A 19,302-nucleotide genomic window follows, 5' to 3' on the forward strand; every position below is an offset into this window, starting at 1 on the left:
CCCACGTAGGTGCAGTTGATGAAATAACCTGGGTGTGAGGACAAATCCTTCCCTGACCTTGGGCTTTCTGTGCCTTATTTTCCCATGGGGAGAAGGGAAGTGTTGGTGCCTGTTCCACCACCTGCCTTCCTGGGATTGACGTGAAGGCCTTTTGTACTCTCCCAGGTGCCCTGTACACAGGAGTTGATGTTCCTGACTGGATCATGACACCAACTGGGACTTCTAGAGGCCACCCTCAGAAATTTGGCCCTGCAAATACTTGGTGGAAGCCAGGCAACCAGTGATTTAGCACTTTCCCCCTCCCTTCTCTCTTTTCTTGAGTTTATTTACTTATTCTGTGAGTGAGTGAGTGAACGAGAGAGAATGTGCACCCCCAACAGGGTCCTAACACCGTTATCTAGCCAGCAGCTTAAGCCAGCTCTGGATCTGGGCATGCACGTGCCTGGCACACTCAGGGAGATCTTGGGATATGAACTGAGAACCTTTCCATGTGGGTCAGCCTTGCAGAGCCTTGCAAGAGTCTCCTGCTCCACCACCCTCCCCCCTTCTTTGGTGGGAGGTACTCTCTGAAAGAATACAGGAACTATCATGGCAGAATAATCCTAGGGGACAGGGAATGGGATGAATTTAGGGGATAGAAAAGGAGAGGGACGGGGGTTCCATTTACAAAGAAATGTGGAGCACAGAACACACACTCATGCGCGTGCGCCCCCCCCCACACTTGCAAAAGTTAAAAAATAGAACGAGAAACCTAGTTGCAGATGTAGAACACCTGAAGGATATCTGGGTGACTTTGCCCGCCTCGCTGGCGCTGTCCCCGCCTTGCTAGCACTATCCAGTACAGCTCTCTGCAGTGGTCAGAGTGTCTGCAGCACCCAGCGCTGTAGCCACTTGTCACGTCAGACTGTTGAGCATGTGAAATATGCCTAGAGAGACTGAGGAGCCGAATTGCACATTTTAATTCAGTGTAGTTATTTTATTTATTTTTAATTTTGCAGAGGGTGCATATGTTCACCTAGTTCTATGTCCTGGTCACCCTTCTGAGCACTCGTTTGGTTTTACATCGCCTCATACCCATCCTTTGAGGTAGGGACTGCCATTAGCATCACTTAGAGATGAAAATAGGGTGGCACCTGGTGATGAAGTAACTTATACCCAAGGTCACCCAATGGGTGGATCTGAAGTTGGGAAGACTGACTCTAGGGTTGTGCTCTAAACCACCAGGACGCTCTGGTCCTTTTAGACTTGGAATGTCACTGCCATTGAAGGCCCTCTGTCTAGACTGGGAGAATGACATTCAGTGGAAAAACACTAGAAAGAAAAGGGAATGACTAGTAACAGACATAGTTGTGACCTTTTTGGTGATATCAGTGGCTTCCAACTCTCCGCTGGCCACCAGGGCATCATTCCCAGCAGCTGAGAGAGAGACAGAGACAGACAGAGAGAAGGAAAGCAAGAAAGCACCTTCCCATGGGGAATGGTCACGCTGCTATCCTTTCCCCTCCATCTCTCCCTCCCTTTGGGATTTTGGGTATCCATGCACACATGCCTTGTGTGTTTCTCAAGCCTCCAGGTCCATGACTCGAACTGTGCAATTGGCCATGTGGGATCCAGCCGCTTTAACTATGGGGCCATGGGCTGGCCTTAATCATAGGTATTTTCAATTTAAATAGCATCATGGGACTTGTAGCTACCCTGTTGGACAGCTTAGGATAGACAAAAGAATGCACTCTGGGGGAAAACTTGAAGAACAGACCCAACTTTGAAGATAAGAGTTGACATATTTGTTTGGTTCTTTCTATTTCAAGTGTAGACATACCCATGTGTCAGAAAACAGTCTGGGCATCGAACCTAGTAATACAGACAAAGAAAAAGCTTGATGTCTTTACTTAATTAGGGTGTCATAGTTACAAATGGAGCTGTGTGTGAGGGGAGGATGGACCAGGCAGTACCTATTGTGGTTAAATCATCCTTTTCATACCGTGTTTATTGCTGGTGCACTTGGGCAAGAGGGTGAGGGTGGGCGGACCAGGAAGCAACCATTGATTATCCCCAAGGCTGTCATCCACATGATGGACAGGGCTAATTAGTGGATTAGGCAAGCCCCAATCAGAGAATAAAAGCCCAGGAATGGTATTTATGATGGATGGGCTTACTCTGGGCCTTTTATCTTCAGATCTTAGGACCCTTCATCCTGCAGGATGGGGTAAAGAAGGAAGAGTGGTTTGGGGGACAAAGCTGTGACAGGCATTCACAGGCCCTGTCCATCATTTTGCACACTGGCTTCTGGAAGCGGAGCAGATTCCTGCCTTGCACTTTATGAGACGAGGAGTCCAGAGGTGCCCTGGCTTAGGCCAGAAGGTGCCAAGCTTCTCTGAGGCTTCCCTGATTTTCATTTCCATGAAGTCTGAGCTCACTGAAGGGTGGGCCTGGAAGAATAAGAAAAAGCAGGGAAGGTGCTGTCGCTGGTCTAATTCCTCATGTTTTGCCCTGTTAAAGTTCCCGCAGCCATGGGGTGGGGCATGGTGGTGCGAGACCAGGCAATTGAAGAGCCTCTTCCAGCCAGGTTCTGCTGATCTGGTAGAAAGACAGGTCCAGTGTCCACAGAAAACCCAGAGATGAGATAAAATTACCCGTAATCACACCACGAGCGACAGCTACTGTGGGCATTTTCTGTGCATTTGTAGCAAACTTTTTACTATGCAGAGTTTCTTTTTGGTTTGTGGCTCGTGTTGCCTTTTTACCTGCTTGAGGGTCCTGACAGTTTCTAGCGTGACATGACAGTTCCCCAGGCACTGCAGTTGTAATCAGGTCTGAAGTGTCCGGGGAGCCCTGACCCCCCTGCCCTGCTTTGTCTGGGCTCCTACAGGACCCATATAGACAGCAGCCTGCTGTCTCAGACTAAATCTGCTACCCTGGGGCTGGACTAATAGGCCGGGTCTGTTCTACCTGCTTGTTCTTTCCAGAATCAGGAAGCACTTAGGCTGCAAAGCCTGACAGATCTGACATCACATTGGAGCCTCGACCTCTTTGCTGCAAGCTCTCTGAGCCTAATGGCAGCGCCTGTGTCTTGGGGTTGCTGTGAGCACGTAATGGGAGTGCGTATGGACCTGTGTGTTTCCGAGCGTCATCTGGGACCAGCAGCAGCAACAGCAGCTCCCAGACTGAGCGTGCAGCCTCCCTGGCCCCATCTCAGACTGAGACTCAGGACTTGCATTTTTGTAAGATCTTCAAGCGATGGATTAGTGAGTTAAAGTCTGAGACGTGCCCATATGTGGACCTACACCCAGAAACTGTTTAGAGAACGTGGTGATGCTTGGGGCCAGTGAAAACAGGCAATGCTCTGTAAGGCTGACCCACACGGGAAGGTTCTGGGTTTGGGTCTAGAGACCTTCCTGACTCTGCCAGGAAGAGAGTCATGATCTGGGACTGTCTGAGTCTGGGGGTAGACCACCAGCCTTGTTGGCCATGCTGTCTTTCAGTCTCTCTCTCACTCTGTCTCTTGCTAATAGAAGAAATAAACTTAAAAAAAAAGAAAAAGAAAAGTGATGATGCTTGATGATGATGATGATGACAATGGTACGCTTAACAAGGTGAAAAGATGGACTTGGGGAGTTACTCGTCCAGACTTTTTGTTTTTTAGATTTTTCCCATAGGGCACATATGCTCACTGGAGAGAGACAGAGCAAGAGGGAGAAGTGAGAAATCACTCCCAAGGGGGATGGCCATGCTCCAGTACGTTCTCCTCTTCAGATGTTGGGTATGCATGCAGACATGCCCGGGGTGTTTTTCGAGCTGCTGGGTCTGATTCTTGAACCATGGAGTTGGCCATATGGGATCCAGTGCCTTAACCACCAGGCTACCTGCTAGCCCTCTGTCTAGTCTTATATCCCATGGCTCACCCATGGCCACATGTGAGCCAGCCTTTGTCTGGCACCTCTGGGCAGGACAAAGTCCTTTGAGCTTGAACCCTGTCTCATGTGTTCTATTTTATTCTTGACTAAGCCAAATGCCTTCTACTTGTGAGAAACCTCCCTAGCTCTGTCTCCTCTCAGATTGCCCCTTCCCTGGCCACAGTCCCTGGCGTCTCTTTTCCTCATGTGGCAACACAGTGTCGGATTCCCTCAGCTGTCCCTGGAGGTTGTTCTGTCACAGTGGGGCAGAGTTGGGAGAGGCGGCTGCTGCATTATTTATGGAACATTGTGGGGCAGCCGAGCCACCGGGTCCTGCATTGCACACAGCTTTGCACTGTGTGTGGGACGCTGTCCTGGGTCTCTGCTTAGTGGAGAATAAGACGGAGCCTGAGCCAGAGCTGGCTGCTGGCCAGCTCCTGTGACCTGCATTAGGCAAATACCAGCCAGCCCTTTGACTCTAGGGAAAGTGGAGGAAGAGGAGGGAAAAGAAGAGGGGATTCTGTATGTCCCAAAGCTCCACCTTGTAGGTGAAGGGAGAAATCAATTCACATATTAGTTTAGGGACCATCAGGCTTTTGGGAAGGTGAAGGAGCTTTAGGAGGTCTTTTCCCTAAAAAGTAGGATGATGACTTCATTAGTTTCTTCTCTTCCAAAGGGATCAGTCTACTGTCGGATATGACCTATGAGGCAGGATCTCCTGCAACCAGCTGGTTTGGGATTCATGCCACTGAGTGAGGGCCACCCCAGTTTGCCTCTGCTGTCCTATTCATGGTTCAGCCCTGAACCTTGTCCTCGAAGGCTGCCCCTGGTCACCGTGCCCACCCTGCCCATTTCTGTGCCACTTTGGTGTCCTCTGGAGGCAGTGGCCTGTGTCCTCTCATCCCTGTCTTCATGCCAGCATTGGCTCCTACTGGAAGTACTTTTTCTTCCTCCTTCCATCTCTCTATCCTACTCTGACAGCTTAGAGTGGAGGACCACAGGCCCAGAAATGGCAAATCACATGACGAGTTAAGTTGAAGTGGGAACAGCGAACTTGGGAGGGTAGCTGGAAGGAGCACCAGAGAATGTTCTAGAAGAGGTGACATTTGGGCTGGGTATGGCAACTGAGTAGGAGTTTTTGAGATGGCTGAATCCTGATGGAGGTTTGCAGAGAACACACCCATTGAGGGTAGAGTGCGTGGGGAGTGGTGGGAGGGAGGCCCTGTTGGTGACTGCAGAGGCACGAATTAGACCTTGTCTCAGGGAAGCCCCATTTCCCATCACAGGCAATGGACCATCACACCGCTTAGTGAGGGGAGTCCTCTTTGAATGCTTGTAAACACACTCTTTAAAAAAACTTAAACAGTGTCCTTTGCTTTCTCTCAGACCCTGTTGTGATCTGAGGTCTATTTTCAAAGAGCTGAGAGTTCCAAAAACTTCCCACCCTCCTCTGCAAAGAAATGCATATGGATCCTGGGGGAGGAGAGTTTTTCTCTTTACCTGGTGTCTTTGGGCATGGCAGAACCCAGTGTTTAGCAGGAGTTTTATTTTCTTTGATTTTGGTATGTCTAGGAGGCACACCTTATGTGTCTGCCAGTGACCTCCACAGTGGGGTCTGTGTTGAGATCTCTCAGAGCCTTGTTCATGCTCTCCTAGAGATTTCTTCAAATGGGAACAGGGGCACAGTGGGAAAGGTGGTCAGAACCCCAAGAGTGAGCTTTCTGAGCCTTCTCATTAGGCTGGTGCAGATTAGAATGCAAAGGAATACTGGAATTGCCTTTGAAAGGGGGTCTAAGTGCACCCAGTGTCTTGGTGTACAGGTTTCTTTGAAACTTGAATATGGTCTCCATTACTAAGTCTGTAGTCAAAAAACAGTGCTTTGAGACCAGCAGGTGGCATGGTAGTTAAGGCGCTGGACTTCCACAGGGCTGACCATGGTTCGAGTACCAGTCCTGGTGTCTTGCTTTCTCACTTTCCCTCTCTTTCTTTCTGTCTCTGATGAGCACATGTGTCCCATAGCATATGAAAAAATAATAATAAAAAAGAAAAAATTAAACAAATAATTCTTTTTAAAAAATGCACTTGTCTTTTAATCTGTTCATAGTTACCTTCTCCCTCCTTGCTCACTGCCTCCAAGCTTTTGAATTTTTGTAGTAAAACTACCTTCAAGTGGATAGAAACTTGTTTTCTTGAAAGAATCTACCGAAAGAAAGAATGAAAGAAAGAAAGCTGCAACATTCCAGCATCACATTGCCTTTAAATTTTAATAACATTACACGCTTTTTTCCCCCTGCACTTCTCAACAGGGAGGATTTTGTCTTCTGTTCTTAGAAGTTGATTTTTAAAAAAATTTTTTTAAAAGAATTCATTAAATTATATATTGCCTAAAACAGGTGGGCCTGACACTCTTTGATAGACTGTCAAATATCATTTAAGTCAGGAAAGAGCTGCTTTTTCAGTCGTCTTCTGGCTGAGTGGGTGTCCGTAGGCGGAATGCTGTGAGCTGTACCCCTTAACTAGAATGGGGACCCTCTTTTTGTTGCTAATTTGGTAAAGACTGAAATGATGCTCCAAGTGGGAGCAGATAAGTAGTTGCTTAAGTGGTTTGAGCACTCCTCCTTTTGAGGCACATTCATCTCGAGGCTGAGTACTCTACCCTGCCATTTGCTTAGGAGCGGCAGACAAGTGGCCTGACACCGTACGACAGCTGGCTTGGTCCGTTTCTGCTCTACCTGTGGTTAACTCACAGTGAGAGACAGAGTGCTCTTATATTTGCTGGTTCTGCAGCTAGGCTTAGAAGGAGAGGTTCCGACTTGGGTGAGCAGTCTGATTTAGGGAGTTCCAATGTTTCTCCTAGTGAGCTTGGAACCTGTGGACAATGAGCAGATTTTGGATCCATCATCCGATGGTGCACTCAGCACTTCTTTTGTGTGACTGCACTTGTTCCTCATCCTAGCCCTGGGAAGTAGGGATGCCCCCATGCAGGGGTCTAATGACTTGATCAATGCCACCTAGCAAATGACAGTGCTAAGATTCAATCCAGGGACTGGGCTCATGAGTTTGTGTTCCTTCTTCCTTTTCTGCATTCTTTCAATGGTCAGCACTTGGTGTTATTGGTAATATTGATGGGATTATTTGTTTTATTATTATCATCATAAGGAAGCAGGCCCAGAGAGACCAAGTGATTTCCTCTAGTATGTTATTCGCATGGTTGTGACTAGAATTAGGACTTGGGGCTCCCTGCCCAGACCTCTGGCCAATTTGACATGCTGTCAATAAATGTATCTCACCGTTTTCTTAAGAAATAATATTGATCATCCCAGGGCTCCTGGGATGGGGATGTTTGGTGTGTAAGGATGGCTGGCCTGGCTTTTGTGTTCTTCTCCCTTGGGTAGATGAGAGATAGTGATATCGTTGCCTAGAAGTAGGTCAGCAGTGTTTCTTAACGTCCCCTGCCTTCTCAGAAAGCTTGTCATCATATCTTACAGGTCAGAAAGAGAAGAAATGAGTCAACTTGGTCAGTTGGACCTTTGTGTCCTTTAGCATGCCCCCTGTTGTCCCTCTGGACAGAGATCTTGTGGTCTGCCATAGGACTCGGATCCTGGCCCTTTTTCTTTAATTCCTTGGATGTAAATGCAGAGGGGTGTTCATGTCTGCACTTAATAAGAAAACGACATGCTTCTGGTGTCATAATTGGGATTCCTGCTATGTCTCAGAGGGCCTGCAGTGGCAGCCTGAACTCTCATGGGGTTTCATTTGACATAAGTTACTGTAAGTTCAGCTCTTGAGTTTAAGAAATCCCCAGGGCACCAACAAGGATTGGAGGCCATGTGGTGGCAAGACCTGTATCTGGGTGTTGGTTGACAATGGTTCAGGCATTGCTGCCAAAGCACCTCTGCCAGGACCCAGTGAGACAGGATCCCTGCCCTGGTGCAGCTAGGCATCCATGGGAGCAAATTGCCACGCAGAGAAATAAATGCAGAGACTTGCATTTGGGCCAAACAGGTCTCAGATGCACACATGCAGAACTGATGGATGCGATCCAGCAGCATGTGGGAAACGGACCGGAGGGTTTGGGTGGGTTGTAAAGTCATGGTGCTGTTATTGCCAGAACCCTTAATTTGATCTTAAATTTTTTTAATGTAATGACTTTATTGTTTTCATGTAAATGATACATGAGCCTTTAAAAAAAATCTTTCTACCAAACTCTAGCCATAGAGAAAAGTACAAAGAAGAAAGCAACACATTGGCCCAGACTTAGCTCCCAGAGATAACCATTTTATTAACCTGATAGACAGTTTTCCAGATATATCTATGCATGTTTGCAGACAGAATTGATAGCTAGAGAAATACATAAATAGGCACATTTTGGGGTTGCCATAGGGCATGTGTGCTCCCCAGAGATAGAGAGAGGGAAAGTAAAAAATCGCCCCTCAGAAGGATGGCCACCCCATAAGTCCTCCATTCTCCTTTTGGGATTTTGGGCATGCACACATATGCACCCAGCGTGATTATCAAGCTGCTGGATCCAGGATTTGAACTGTTGTCGGGTCGGCCATGTGGGAATCCAGTGTCTTAACCACCACGCCCCCTGCTGGCCCTAAATAGGCAAATTTTAAAACGGTATTTCTTACTGTAATACATGTTATGCATGATATTTTAAACAGAAGAAAATGAAATTGAAGTGAAGTAATACTGAAGAAATTTTTGAGCTTCAAGTCACTGTTTCTTCATCATAAGAAATTAGTTTTGGGGCCAGAAGGTGGTGTGGTGGTTAAAGGCACTGAACTCCCACATGGCTGACTGAAGTTCAAGTCCCAGACCAGATGGTTTGCTTGCTCAGTTTCTCTCTCTCTCTTTCTATCTTGCTCTGTCTAAATTGAAAATAGTAATAGTGATAAGTAAAATTAAATAATTCTAAAAATAAATAAATTAAATAAAAAGAAATTAGTTTCTCATATATCCCTCTAGCATAGTGGTTCATTTTTTTTTTTTTTTAGGATTTATTATTATCTTTTTGTTTCCTTTAATATGCTATAGGGCATGCATGCTCACTAGAGAGAGACAGAGAGAAAGAGAGAGAAAGAGAAAGAGAAAGCAAGGTGCCAGGTCTGGGACCCGGACCATAGTCAGCCATGTGGAAGTCCAGTGCCTCAACCACCGTGTGCCTACTGACTCCTAGCATAGTGGTTCTTAACTGGGAGTGATTTTGACCTTGAGGAGATGTCTGGCAATATCTGGGGACATTTTTGGTTGTCACAACTAGGGCTTGGGGGTTATTGGAGTCTGGTGGGTAGAGGCTGGGGTGCTATCTATCCGAAGATATCAGCAGTGCTGAGGTTGAGAAGCTGTGCTGTGCGAGTAAGGAGAAAAGATTATTAAAGTCATTAGGAAGGTGAAACCGTTATGTGTTAGCTCAGTTGCAGTTATAGGCAATTTTTACTGGGCTTCTGCAATGAAAGATGAAATGATTAACTTCATTATAGTGTCTCCTTCCTCCCCTTAACAGTAAAGTCAAGAAGTGGCATATGTTGTTTTTTACCTTGTCATGGTTTGCAACATTCACCCTCTGTTCTGCATAATCCCTCAGGTATTTAGTCTTCATTCTATATTTAAGTCATTTGGTACCAAACACCGCTTCTCTAGCCATGGATTCCCCTTATCTGAGTCTGTTTTGAGTTACTTCTTGATTGACTATTTAATCTTATTATTATTTTTTTTTATTTGGAGAAGTTTTTGCTATAGGGTGCGTGTATTCTATAAAGACAGAGACAGAGAGACAGAGAGTAAGAAATCACCCACTGAAGGGATGGCCATACCACAATCCCTTCTCCTCCATTCTCCTCTCAGGATCTTGGGCACGCACGCACATGTGCTGCCGGTGTGAGTTTAAGTTACTAGGTCTGGGGGGAGTCCAGTGACATAGCCATTACACCAACTTCTGGTCCCTACTATTTAATCTTAATATAAGCTTAATGTCTATGAGAAGGGAGGTATCAGAACCCACTCTGATTTGCCCTAGTCAGAACTGCTCCTGCAGTTTTGAGTTCATATCTGAGCACCATACGTGGAAGAAGATTAGAGAGACATGCTGGAATGTCTCAAGGATGCTGTGGGAGTCCAAAATATGCCCTGTAGAAATGGGATCGGATGTGGGATTGGACTTGAAAAGTCTTTCATGTAGAAGCAAGATTATTGATCATAACTCTGAGAGCTTCCAAAAGGTTAGAACTAGAAGTCCATTAATGTCAGGCCCTAGGAGGCTGTGTATTCCCTGTTAGCTGAAGGATGCTGGAAAAATAATTACTACCATATTGTATGTGTGTGCTGGGTTATAGCCATCAGCTGAATGGCTATACTTAGGAACTTTCCAACTCTGAGATTCTGATAGTCTAGAATGCTTCTTGGTAGCCACCTGTCCTGAGGAAGAGTTCCAGTCCTTCCTGTCTGCTATCTGGGGAAAAGGCTGAGGCCAGGGCTACGTTCAAAGAGCAGTTGGTTCAGGGTACAACCCTAAATGTGCCATACATCTTAAATTTGGACCCATCACCAATTGGCCTAAAAGCATATGTGTTAGGTTCCACCAAACTAGCTTTTGTTGCTGTCTCTACTATTTACTAGATACAGGGGCTGAGCATGTTCTAAACCCATTCCTGAGCCATTACACGTGCAGTAAATATAATCTAGGCAATGTGTTATAGACCCCACAAAGGAAGAGAGTACACACAGATTGTTCCCTGTGTGATTGAATTGGGTTTTCTGTTAATGTCTTAATCAGATGTCTATCCCAGTGTGACTTACCTATGGCTTTGTTTTGTTGTAGGGGAGCTATCCAGTTTGGGAAGATTTCATAAACAAAGCTGGAAAGCTGCAGTCCCAGCTCCGGTAAGTAGAAGCACATGTTCTACAGGAAAAGGACAACAGGCAATATCCTTAGACAAAGGATCAGGTGGGGAGGATCCAGACAGATTTGGGGGTTCATTTTAGAAGCATTCTAGAAAGAGAAGCATGCAGTGGCTTCTGATGTAAGCATTACCACTGATGATCTGTGTGGCCAGATCCGTGATTCCATATGAAACATTGGACTAAATATGCTCAGCCTCCTTCCACAGGAATTTTGAGAGTCAAACAAGGGATTGTGGGTCAGGTCACAAAGGGTAACATTTATGTAGTGCTCACTATGTGCCCGGCAAATGTTAACTTATTTAAATCTCACAACCCCACAAGGCAAGTGCAGTAATTATCTCCATTTTACAGATGAGGAAACCGAGGCACAGATCATTTATCCATGGCCACACCTGTTGTAAATACAGAGTAGTGATTTGAATTTCCACAGTCTGGCCCAGAGTCCCATGTTCTCATCCTGCTACTGCTTCTCTTCATAAAAAGTTTACAGCCAGGGCCAGCAGGTGGCATGGTGGTTAAGGTTCTGTACTCCCACATTGCTGATGATAGTTTGAGTCCCAGACCTGGTGGCTTGCTTTCTCAGTTTCCCTCTCTCCGTGTCTCTGGTCAAATGAAATAATAATTGTAAATAAAATTAAATAATTCTAGAAGAAAGATTATTTATATAAAAAAAGTTTACAGCCTAGTGTTGACTGTTGTATAATTCTGTTTACATGAAATGTCTAGAAAGATGATAGCTACAGAGACAGATGTAGATCAGTGATTGCCTGCAGCTAGGGGTGGAAAAGGAGATTGACTACAAATAGGCACAGGGGATCTTTCTGGGGTAGTGGAAATGTTCTCAAATTGGATTGTGGCAGTGGTAATACAATTCTAAATTTACTAAGAATCATTGACTCATATACTTAAAGAGGGTGAATTTAATGGTATGCAAATCATGCCTTATTAAAATTGCTTTAAAAAACAAATAATATCTACTGCTAATCTTTTTTAAAGGACTATTATTGCCTAGTTTTTTGCTTGTTGATATATCATTGGATATAAAATAGAAATATGTCAACAACTTAACTATGTCCTCTCAAATCAGTGTAGAGAAAGGCTATTATTTTACTTAATGAGCGCTCCGTGAAGGATGGGACATCTAAAAAGTCATCATGACATTTAGAGGTTGACATTGGACATTAGGGTTTGCATGGATGAGGATGGTTCAGAAAGCAGAGCAGATAGTGTTTTCTGATATAGAGAGCCACGCGGATGATAGATTGATGAAGAGGGACATCCTCTTTGTCCTTTGCCTATGAGCCCCAAGGATTACTGCCAGAGCTTTAGCCTTAGGAAGCCAGGTTCCCTGGCTCCACACAGATTAATAAAGAACTTGGGGGACCAGTAGATGACATAATGGTTATATTGCTGGCCTCCCACGTAGTTAATCATGGTTTGAGTCCTGAACCTGGTGGCTTAAAACTCACACTGGCCTGTGTGTATGAGTGTGTGCACAAAAAATCCGAAGAGGAGAATGGAGGAGAACGGATTGTGGCTCGGCCATCTTTCCTGGGGGCTGATTTCTCGCTTTCTGTCTCTTTGACTCTCTCTGTCACTCTGGCGAGCACATGTGCCCTATAGCAAACAAACAAACAAACAAACAAACAAACAGAAAACAACCTCTAAAAAAATAAAGAAGAACTTGGGAAAGGTAGATCTTTTTTTCTTCCTTTCTTTTAACTTTGGGGAACCTGGGATTTCCATCCATGAAGCTGGGATTTCTAGAGCCATGACTAGGCCTCCAAATGGATGTTGGACTCTAGAATAGGGCACTTTCTCCTGCCATCAAGTCCTTTACCCTTTCCTTGCTTAATTACTCATAATTGCTCTCTCCCGGATCAGATCCAACCTCCTTTGAAGGCTCAGAATTCAAGGCTCGTCCTCTGCAGCCTTCACATTTTAGCTATATCTACTGGCCCATCTCTGTTGCTCCCGTTTGTTTGAGACAGGTTAATTTCCATGCTCTAGGAAGTTTCCTTCTGTAGTAGCACATTTAAGTATGTGTCCCCCCATTTTTCCTTACTAGGCCTCATTTAATTGTCAGGCTTTTAGGGTTGATCAAGAAAATGGTTTACTTTCCTTTTACCAGTGAGGATACAAAAGCCTAAAGTTATGAACTGGACTGTCTGAAATCTATAAAGTAAAACTTTAAGTAATCTTATCCCTACTGGTACAAGATGTGTGTGTGTGTGTGTGTGTGTGTGTGTATACATGTATATATTTAACGTGTTTTTCTTTTTTCCATGTGCATCTGTGGGTGTAATTTTTTTTTTTTTTTTGACAGTCTCTCACTGTATTGTGATCCTTCTGTCTCAGCCTTCTGGATAGCCTGAACTACAGGTGCAAACTACTGCACTCAACTTTTTTAGAGTGAGCTGGGAATCGAATGCAGGCCTCCCATGTGGCCTCGGCCTACTGAGTAGCAGCATCCAGTATATGCTACCACACTGAATGTACATTTCTTTTTTTAACAAGTTTTTGCTTTAGGGCACGTGTGCTTGCTAGAGAGAGAGAGAGACAGAGACAGTGAGAGGGAAAGTGAGAAATTATTCCCCAGTGAGAATGGCCATGCCACAGTCTCTTCTCCTTTATTCTCCTCCCAGGATCTTGGGCATGTGTGTACATATGCCTGGTGTGTTTGAAGCCACCTCCCAGGACTTGAACCGCAGTTGTCCATGTGGGAGTCCAGTGACATAACTGCTATGCCATCTACTTGTACCAGGGTCTACATTTTCATTTCATGTTATTAAACAATACTTAGGCCCCCTCAGATTCAGTGATCATTTCTTTATAATCTTGTCAGACCTCCAGTTTGTGACTAAAAGCACTATAGGGACTTCATGCACATGGTTTAATTTTCCATAATATTAGAGAAAGGACAGAGTTAAGACTGTAGAAGAGGCTCTGTAAGTGTTGGTTTTGTAAGTTCAATCACTCCTTTGTGCTGCCAGTGGATGCATGTTTGCCTTGCCCCATCAGAGAGGGCCGAGATATCTGTAACTCTATCAAATAATGAAATATGACTATCATTTAAAAGCTCTTAGTTCCTCAAAATTAACCACCATCCTAATTTTCAGTGGAGCCCTGGTGACCGTGTAATATGCAAGGCACTGCTCAAGCTGGCTCATTAAATTTGGATGATTGGCATTGAGTTGAATAAGAATAAATCCAGCCATTGTGTCAGATATTAATTGTAGATCAGAATGAGCTATTTATAAATCCCAGGATATTTGATGAAGCTAACTTTTTCAGGATTTGAGTTTAATGTTAGCTCTTTGAAAAGTATTTTGGTGTGTGTGTGTGTGTGTGTGTGTGTGTGTGTGTGTTATTATTTAAAATTTGAACAGAACGTTTTCTTGCTCTACTTGAAAATGTCAGGCCTCATTTTGAAGTTTGGCTCTAAGAGACCATTGCCTGGGTTCCCCCATAGACCACTCCCAGCACCTTCCAGAAGCTTTTTGTTTTATAGCCATTGTTGCCTCTGTTTAAAGGCCAGTTCTTTCCTTCCCTTTTGAAATCCTTTCTTTCTAGTCCTTATTGTTAGTTCTTACTGAAGAAACTCAGCAACTTTTCATTCTTAGGGATGCTCAGTAAAGACTGGATTCATTTAAAAAATACTTGAAAATTAGCATGAGGCTAGAGGTTCAGTTGTCAAGTGATTGTATGCTAGTCGTTTGGAATTCATGGCCCGGGTATGGAGCACTGACCACTCCTCATTAAATGACATCTTAGTTCATGAATCTAATAACCAGTAGTCCGTGGAGTGTTCAAGAGGATAGTAATTTAAACTAGTATCAGGACCAGCTGTTGACATGGTGGTTAAGGTGTTGAACTTCCACATGGCTGTCCACAGTTTGAATCTTGGACTTGGTGGTTTGCTTTCCCACTTTCCCTCTCTGTCTCTCTCTTGTGAAGGCAAGTGCCCTATAATAATAGTACCCTTAAATAATAATAATGATAATAATAAACAAAAATTAATAATTATTTAAAAATATTTTTAAAAAAGGATATAAACTAGTTTCTAGGACATAAAGTAAATCTAATAATTTCTCCCTATTTTCAGCTTTTAGGAATTCAGAATATAGCATCCTAAGACTGAAAGAATAGTGTCTTCGTTTCATTATAATTAGAATTTCAGAAGAACAGCCCTGCTACCAGGATCTTGTCTCTAGTAGATTGTGCAGGGGTCTAGAGTAATGTCAGGCTCCTAGTCCTAGCTCTGGTATGAACTTGAAAGTGATCTTGAAAGTCACTTTGTATTTGTGGTCTCAGCTTTCCCATCCCTAAAATGAATTGTTTGAATGACATGATCTCTTTCACTAAATGATCTCTTTCTAAGCTTCCTTTCCTTGATTCATGTTTATGTTGTTTTTCTACTATGAAGTTAATTTCACTTGTACCACTTTCATTTATTTTTTAAAAGGATGTTCTTTTAGGTAGAAACACCTGTCTTTTTCATTTTGCGAAAATATTGCCTGGTGATAATTTTGTGCACGCAAGTGAAGCTGAATGGAAAAGACTACTAGCTTTTATTGAGTAGCACCAAATGAACTGGACATTAGTGGGCTAGATTGCTAGGAAAAAAAGGGGTCCATCAAGCCAATGATTGTCCACTACCTGTGAACAGTTGAAATGATTCTTTTCGATGGTTACATTCTCTCCAGAGGAGAGGTTTGAGCCCTTGTGCTGTAATGAATTTGCTAGTGTGAGACATTCCTCATGCTTTTGTTATCTGTTTGCATTTTAGGACAACAGTAGTAGCAGCAGCTGCCTTCTTGGACGCCTTTCAGAAAGTGGCTGACATGGCTACTAACACACGTGGTAAGCAGATGGAGGGCTGGCTTCCAGCAGTAACTGAATTCAGCATGTGGGCTCCTCCCCTTGGGTAGTTTCACAAGAAGATGCAAGTTATAAGAGCTTAGCTGCTCATATTTTCATCAAAAACAAAACAAAACAACAAAACGCTGTGGGGTTCCACATATTAGAAGTTGTAGCTAGTTCTCCAGATAGGATGCATATTGCAAAGAAGAACAAAAATAAAGAAAAAGAACCACTGTTTCTGTATGAGGTGGCTTGATATGTTCTTCGGTCACTGCAATGGTATTCTGGTTGGAGAACCACGAGCTGTCTGTGCCTTTGGTTGGCATTTGTTTTTCTGCCCTCATGTAGGTGGGCCTGTTATTTTCCTCATTTCCTTGTGGAATGGCAACAGTAGGGATGGTGTCAAGACCGTTTTTCAGGGTTCCCATCAAACAAGCAAACATTTCATAATAAGTGGGGTATCCCATTATATGGTATCTGTTTTGTGTTTCCCACATCTGACTTTAAACCTGTACAACTGGAGAACAACTTTTTCATGTATGAACCCCTCATACACAGTACCTGAACATGCCTGGTGTTTGAAGTATGTTTATTAAATCCATGAACAAAGGGAAATGTTCTAAAAAGGTGGAATGGTTTCAGTGAGCAGTGAAATCATACAAAGGCTATCCCCTAACATGTGAAAAGTATGAGAGGAAAATGAGAACCCCATACCCACCACTGCCTTTAGAAATACAATGTTACCGTGACATAGAGATCCTGTGTTCTAAACCGGGGTGATGAGGAGGCGTTCCTTCCTTTTCATTCCCATGCAGTGACTTTCTCTTGCCTCTTACTTGGCCTTATCTTTCTGGGTCCCCTTTTGCCCTGACAGCAAGAAGCCTGTTCTCTTCATTGTCATGGTGACATTGGGAAATTGGGGTACTGGGAGCGACTGTTGGGGAGGTTGCTCTGAGACACGTGAGAGTGGAGTTTCTCTGAAGTTCATGATGGCTTCCTCCAGCAGGTTTCAGTAGATACCTGTTTACTGTAGGTGCTAATTAAATATTTGAATGCATTTGCAGTGAGGATACTTCACATTCATTTAAGAAACTCGAGCTCCTTTTATTTCGAGCTCCTTTTATTTCAGGCACTGTCATGGTGCCACAAAAATCAATCCATTGCTCTCTGTCCCTGGGGAGCTTGCAATTAAGTGGGGAAATGAGATGTGTAAATAAAGCACGTGAGCATAGGATATGTTTGGTATGGTAACAGCGGGAGAACACAGTGCTCAGGGAATATTGTGAAGTGAGTGGTGAACTCAGCCACACACACCAGGAGGTTCTCCCGGGGGAGGTAATATTTCTCCTCATTTCCAAAATGCCAACAGTGTTTGAAACAGATCCCTTGGAGAATGTGATGGAGAGATCAGAGCCATTGTTTCATTATCCAGTTTGTTGGCTTGATGTGGGTCTAAATGGGAATCTTTTTTAAAGCTCTTTTGGGTCAGCTAGTGGTGTGATGGTTAAGGCAGCTGCATACCATGTGGTTGACTACATGGTTTGAGTCCTGCATTCAGTGGTTTTCAAAAAAATATGTCATGTATGTGTGCTTGTTTACTCAGAATCCTGAGAGGAGAAATGGAGGAGAAGGGATTGTGGCATGGCCATTTACCCTTGTTTGTGTATGTGTGTGTGGGGGGAGTGCTTTCTTTTTTTTCTCCTCTCTTTCTGTCTCTCTCTGGCAAGCACTCTGGCAAATTAAAAAAGAAAAAATCTCTGTTATTTTATAGCTTATGTGTGTCTATTACAGAAACTTTTAACTCCTCTAAGCATAAAGAAGAACCTAATGGGCAAGCCAGTGTTTACCACTGTCAGTATTATTGGGTCAGTTTTTACTTTTAATATTTCCTTTTACTCATGAAATAATCTGGAAGTGAACTTACCAACTGTGTTGATAGCTTTTGCTAATAGCAATTAGAATATGTCATCTCATCGGGCCACCCCTGTAGTGCAGAGGTTAAACACCGTGCATATGGAGCTGGATCTCACATGGCTGATCACAGTTCAAACCCTGGTCCTAGCAACTTGAAATACTCACTGGGCACCTGGGCCCCAAATCCTGACAGGATGGACACATGGAGGAAAAACGATTGAGGCATGACCATGTTGGGGGCAGCTCGCTCATGCTCTCTCCCTCTCCCAACCCCCTTCTTTTTCCTCTCCCTCTCCCTCTCCACATGTGCCCTCCTCACAATTAAAGAAAGAAAAAAAAAGAATGTGTCTTTATTTTTCAAGAGCTGCCTCACGATTTTGAAGAACTTAGACATCTGGTGTTGCATTTTGAAGCTCTGTGATTCATAGAGGTTGTAACTTTTTACTGTTTAATAATTGGATGGACCCTAAAGGATGGGCTAGCAGGGCATCCCCTCATTGCCCTTAATTTCCTGCAGTTGGAACCTGGGGTTTTGAAGAGGCTCCTCCCTAGAATGGTTCTTGGTGGGAAACGGGAGGGTCTGGAAATTCTCATGATTTGAAGAGAGGGAAAACAGAGCAATTACTTGTGGGAAAAGAAACTAGGAAAGCCTCTTTGGAGTGGCGTGGGGGTAGAGTAGGAGTTGGGAGTAGATGTTTTTGACCAAAGACCAATAATGTCACAGTGAACAGACCACAGCTTTGACATATTCTTAAGCCATTTGATTTCAGGCCAGATTTAGTGATGCCAGAATGTTTTCTGTTTAGAATCCATATGTGCTAATACTTTCATGTGTGAGAACTCCCATATGACCTAGAAAGTAGTTGGTTGATAGAAAGTAACATTTATAGAGGTAAGAGGAATCTGAATACACTCTGAATACACTTTCTGTATGTCAGTGGTGTCAGAAGTGAGTTTTGTTAAGATAATTTTTTTTTTTTGGAGAGGTTTTTTATTTTTTTTCTTTTTCTGTACGGCACGTGCGCTTACCAGAAAGACAGAGGGAGACAGAGAGATAGAGAGCGAGAAATCACCCCTCAGGGGGATGGCCATGCCGCAATCCCTTCTCCTCCATTCTCCTCCCAGATCTTGGGCACACATACACACGCGCCCGGCGTGAGTCTAAGCCACTGGGTCCGGGCCTCAAACCATGGTCGACTACATGGGAGTCCAGCGACATAGCCATTATACCAACTGCTGGTCCCAAGTAAGTTTTACTTATAAATTGAAAAATAGGACTATGCTTTAAAAAAAATCCACTCTCACCCCTTGTAGGGGTTTGACTTAGTGTCATTTAGAGACTTTTTTGCCCATACAAACAAATGTGTGGGAAGAAAAAATTTAGTTGCAGAACACTATGGAAGAAAGCAATTCTATGTGATAAAAAACATTGTCCTTTGCTTTTATCCCACAGTATACTATCTTTCCGTGAGTCAGTACCTGTGGCTCTAACTTCCTTTCTAGTGGTCACATGCAATCTTGCTGCCTGGATAAAGCATAACTTAATCACTGTTCTATTGATGGATATTTAGATTTTCTCCATGTATTTGATACTACAAGCTATGCTGCAGTTAATGCCTGTGTATACATTCTTCTCAAGTAAAGCAGTGATCTGTTTTTAATGGTTTATGTATCACCGAGGAAATGAATCTCTACAAAGTGCTTCAAGCTGTCTTGGTCAGCAGGA

The 19,302-nt window shown here is 43.8% G+C and overlaps 1 protein-coding gene across 12 annotated transcripts in view; it reads left to right on the forward strand.

Annotated features, from left to right (window-relative positions):
- MTSS1 (MTSS I-BAR domain containing 1) overlaps window positions 1–19,302 on the forward strand; it is a 194,613-nt gene that overhangs the window by 16,191 nt on the left and 159,120 nt on the right. For 11 of the 12 annotated variants that reach the window (XM_006148024.2, XM_006148022.2, XM_006148027.2 and 8 more), the window contains exons 2-3: window positions 10,717–10,778; window positions 15,589–15,662. The exons of the other annotated variant lie outside the window; for it this stretch is intronic. In XM_006148024.2, the coding sequence (XP_006148086.1) occupies window positions 10,717–10,778; window positions 15,589–15,662 (136 nt within the window). The remainder of the gene's footprint in view (window positions 1–10,716; window positions 10,779–15,588; window positions 15,663–19,302) is intronic. 12 annotated transcript variants of the gene reach the window in all.

This window comes from Tupaia chinensis, unplaced genomic scaffold (genome assembly GCF_000334495.1).
Source record: "Tupaia chinensis unplaced genomic scaffold, TupChi_1.0 Scaffold000227_1, whole genome shotgun sequence".
Lineage (NCBI taxonomy): Eukaryota > Metazoa > Chordata > Mammalia > Scandentia > Tupaiidae > Tupaia > Tupaia belangeri.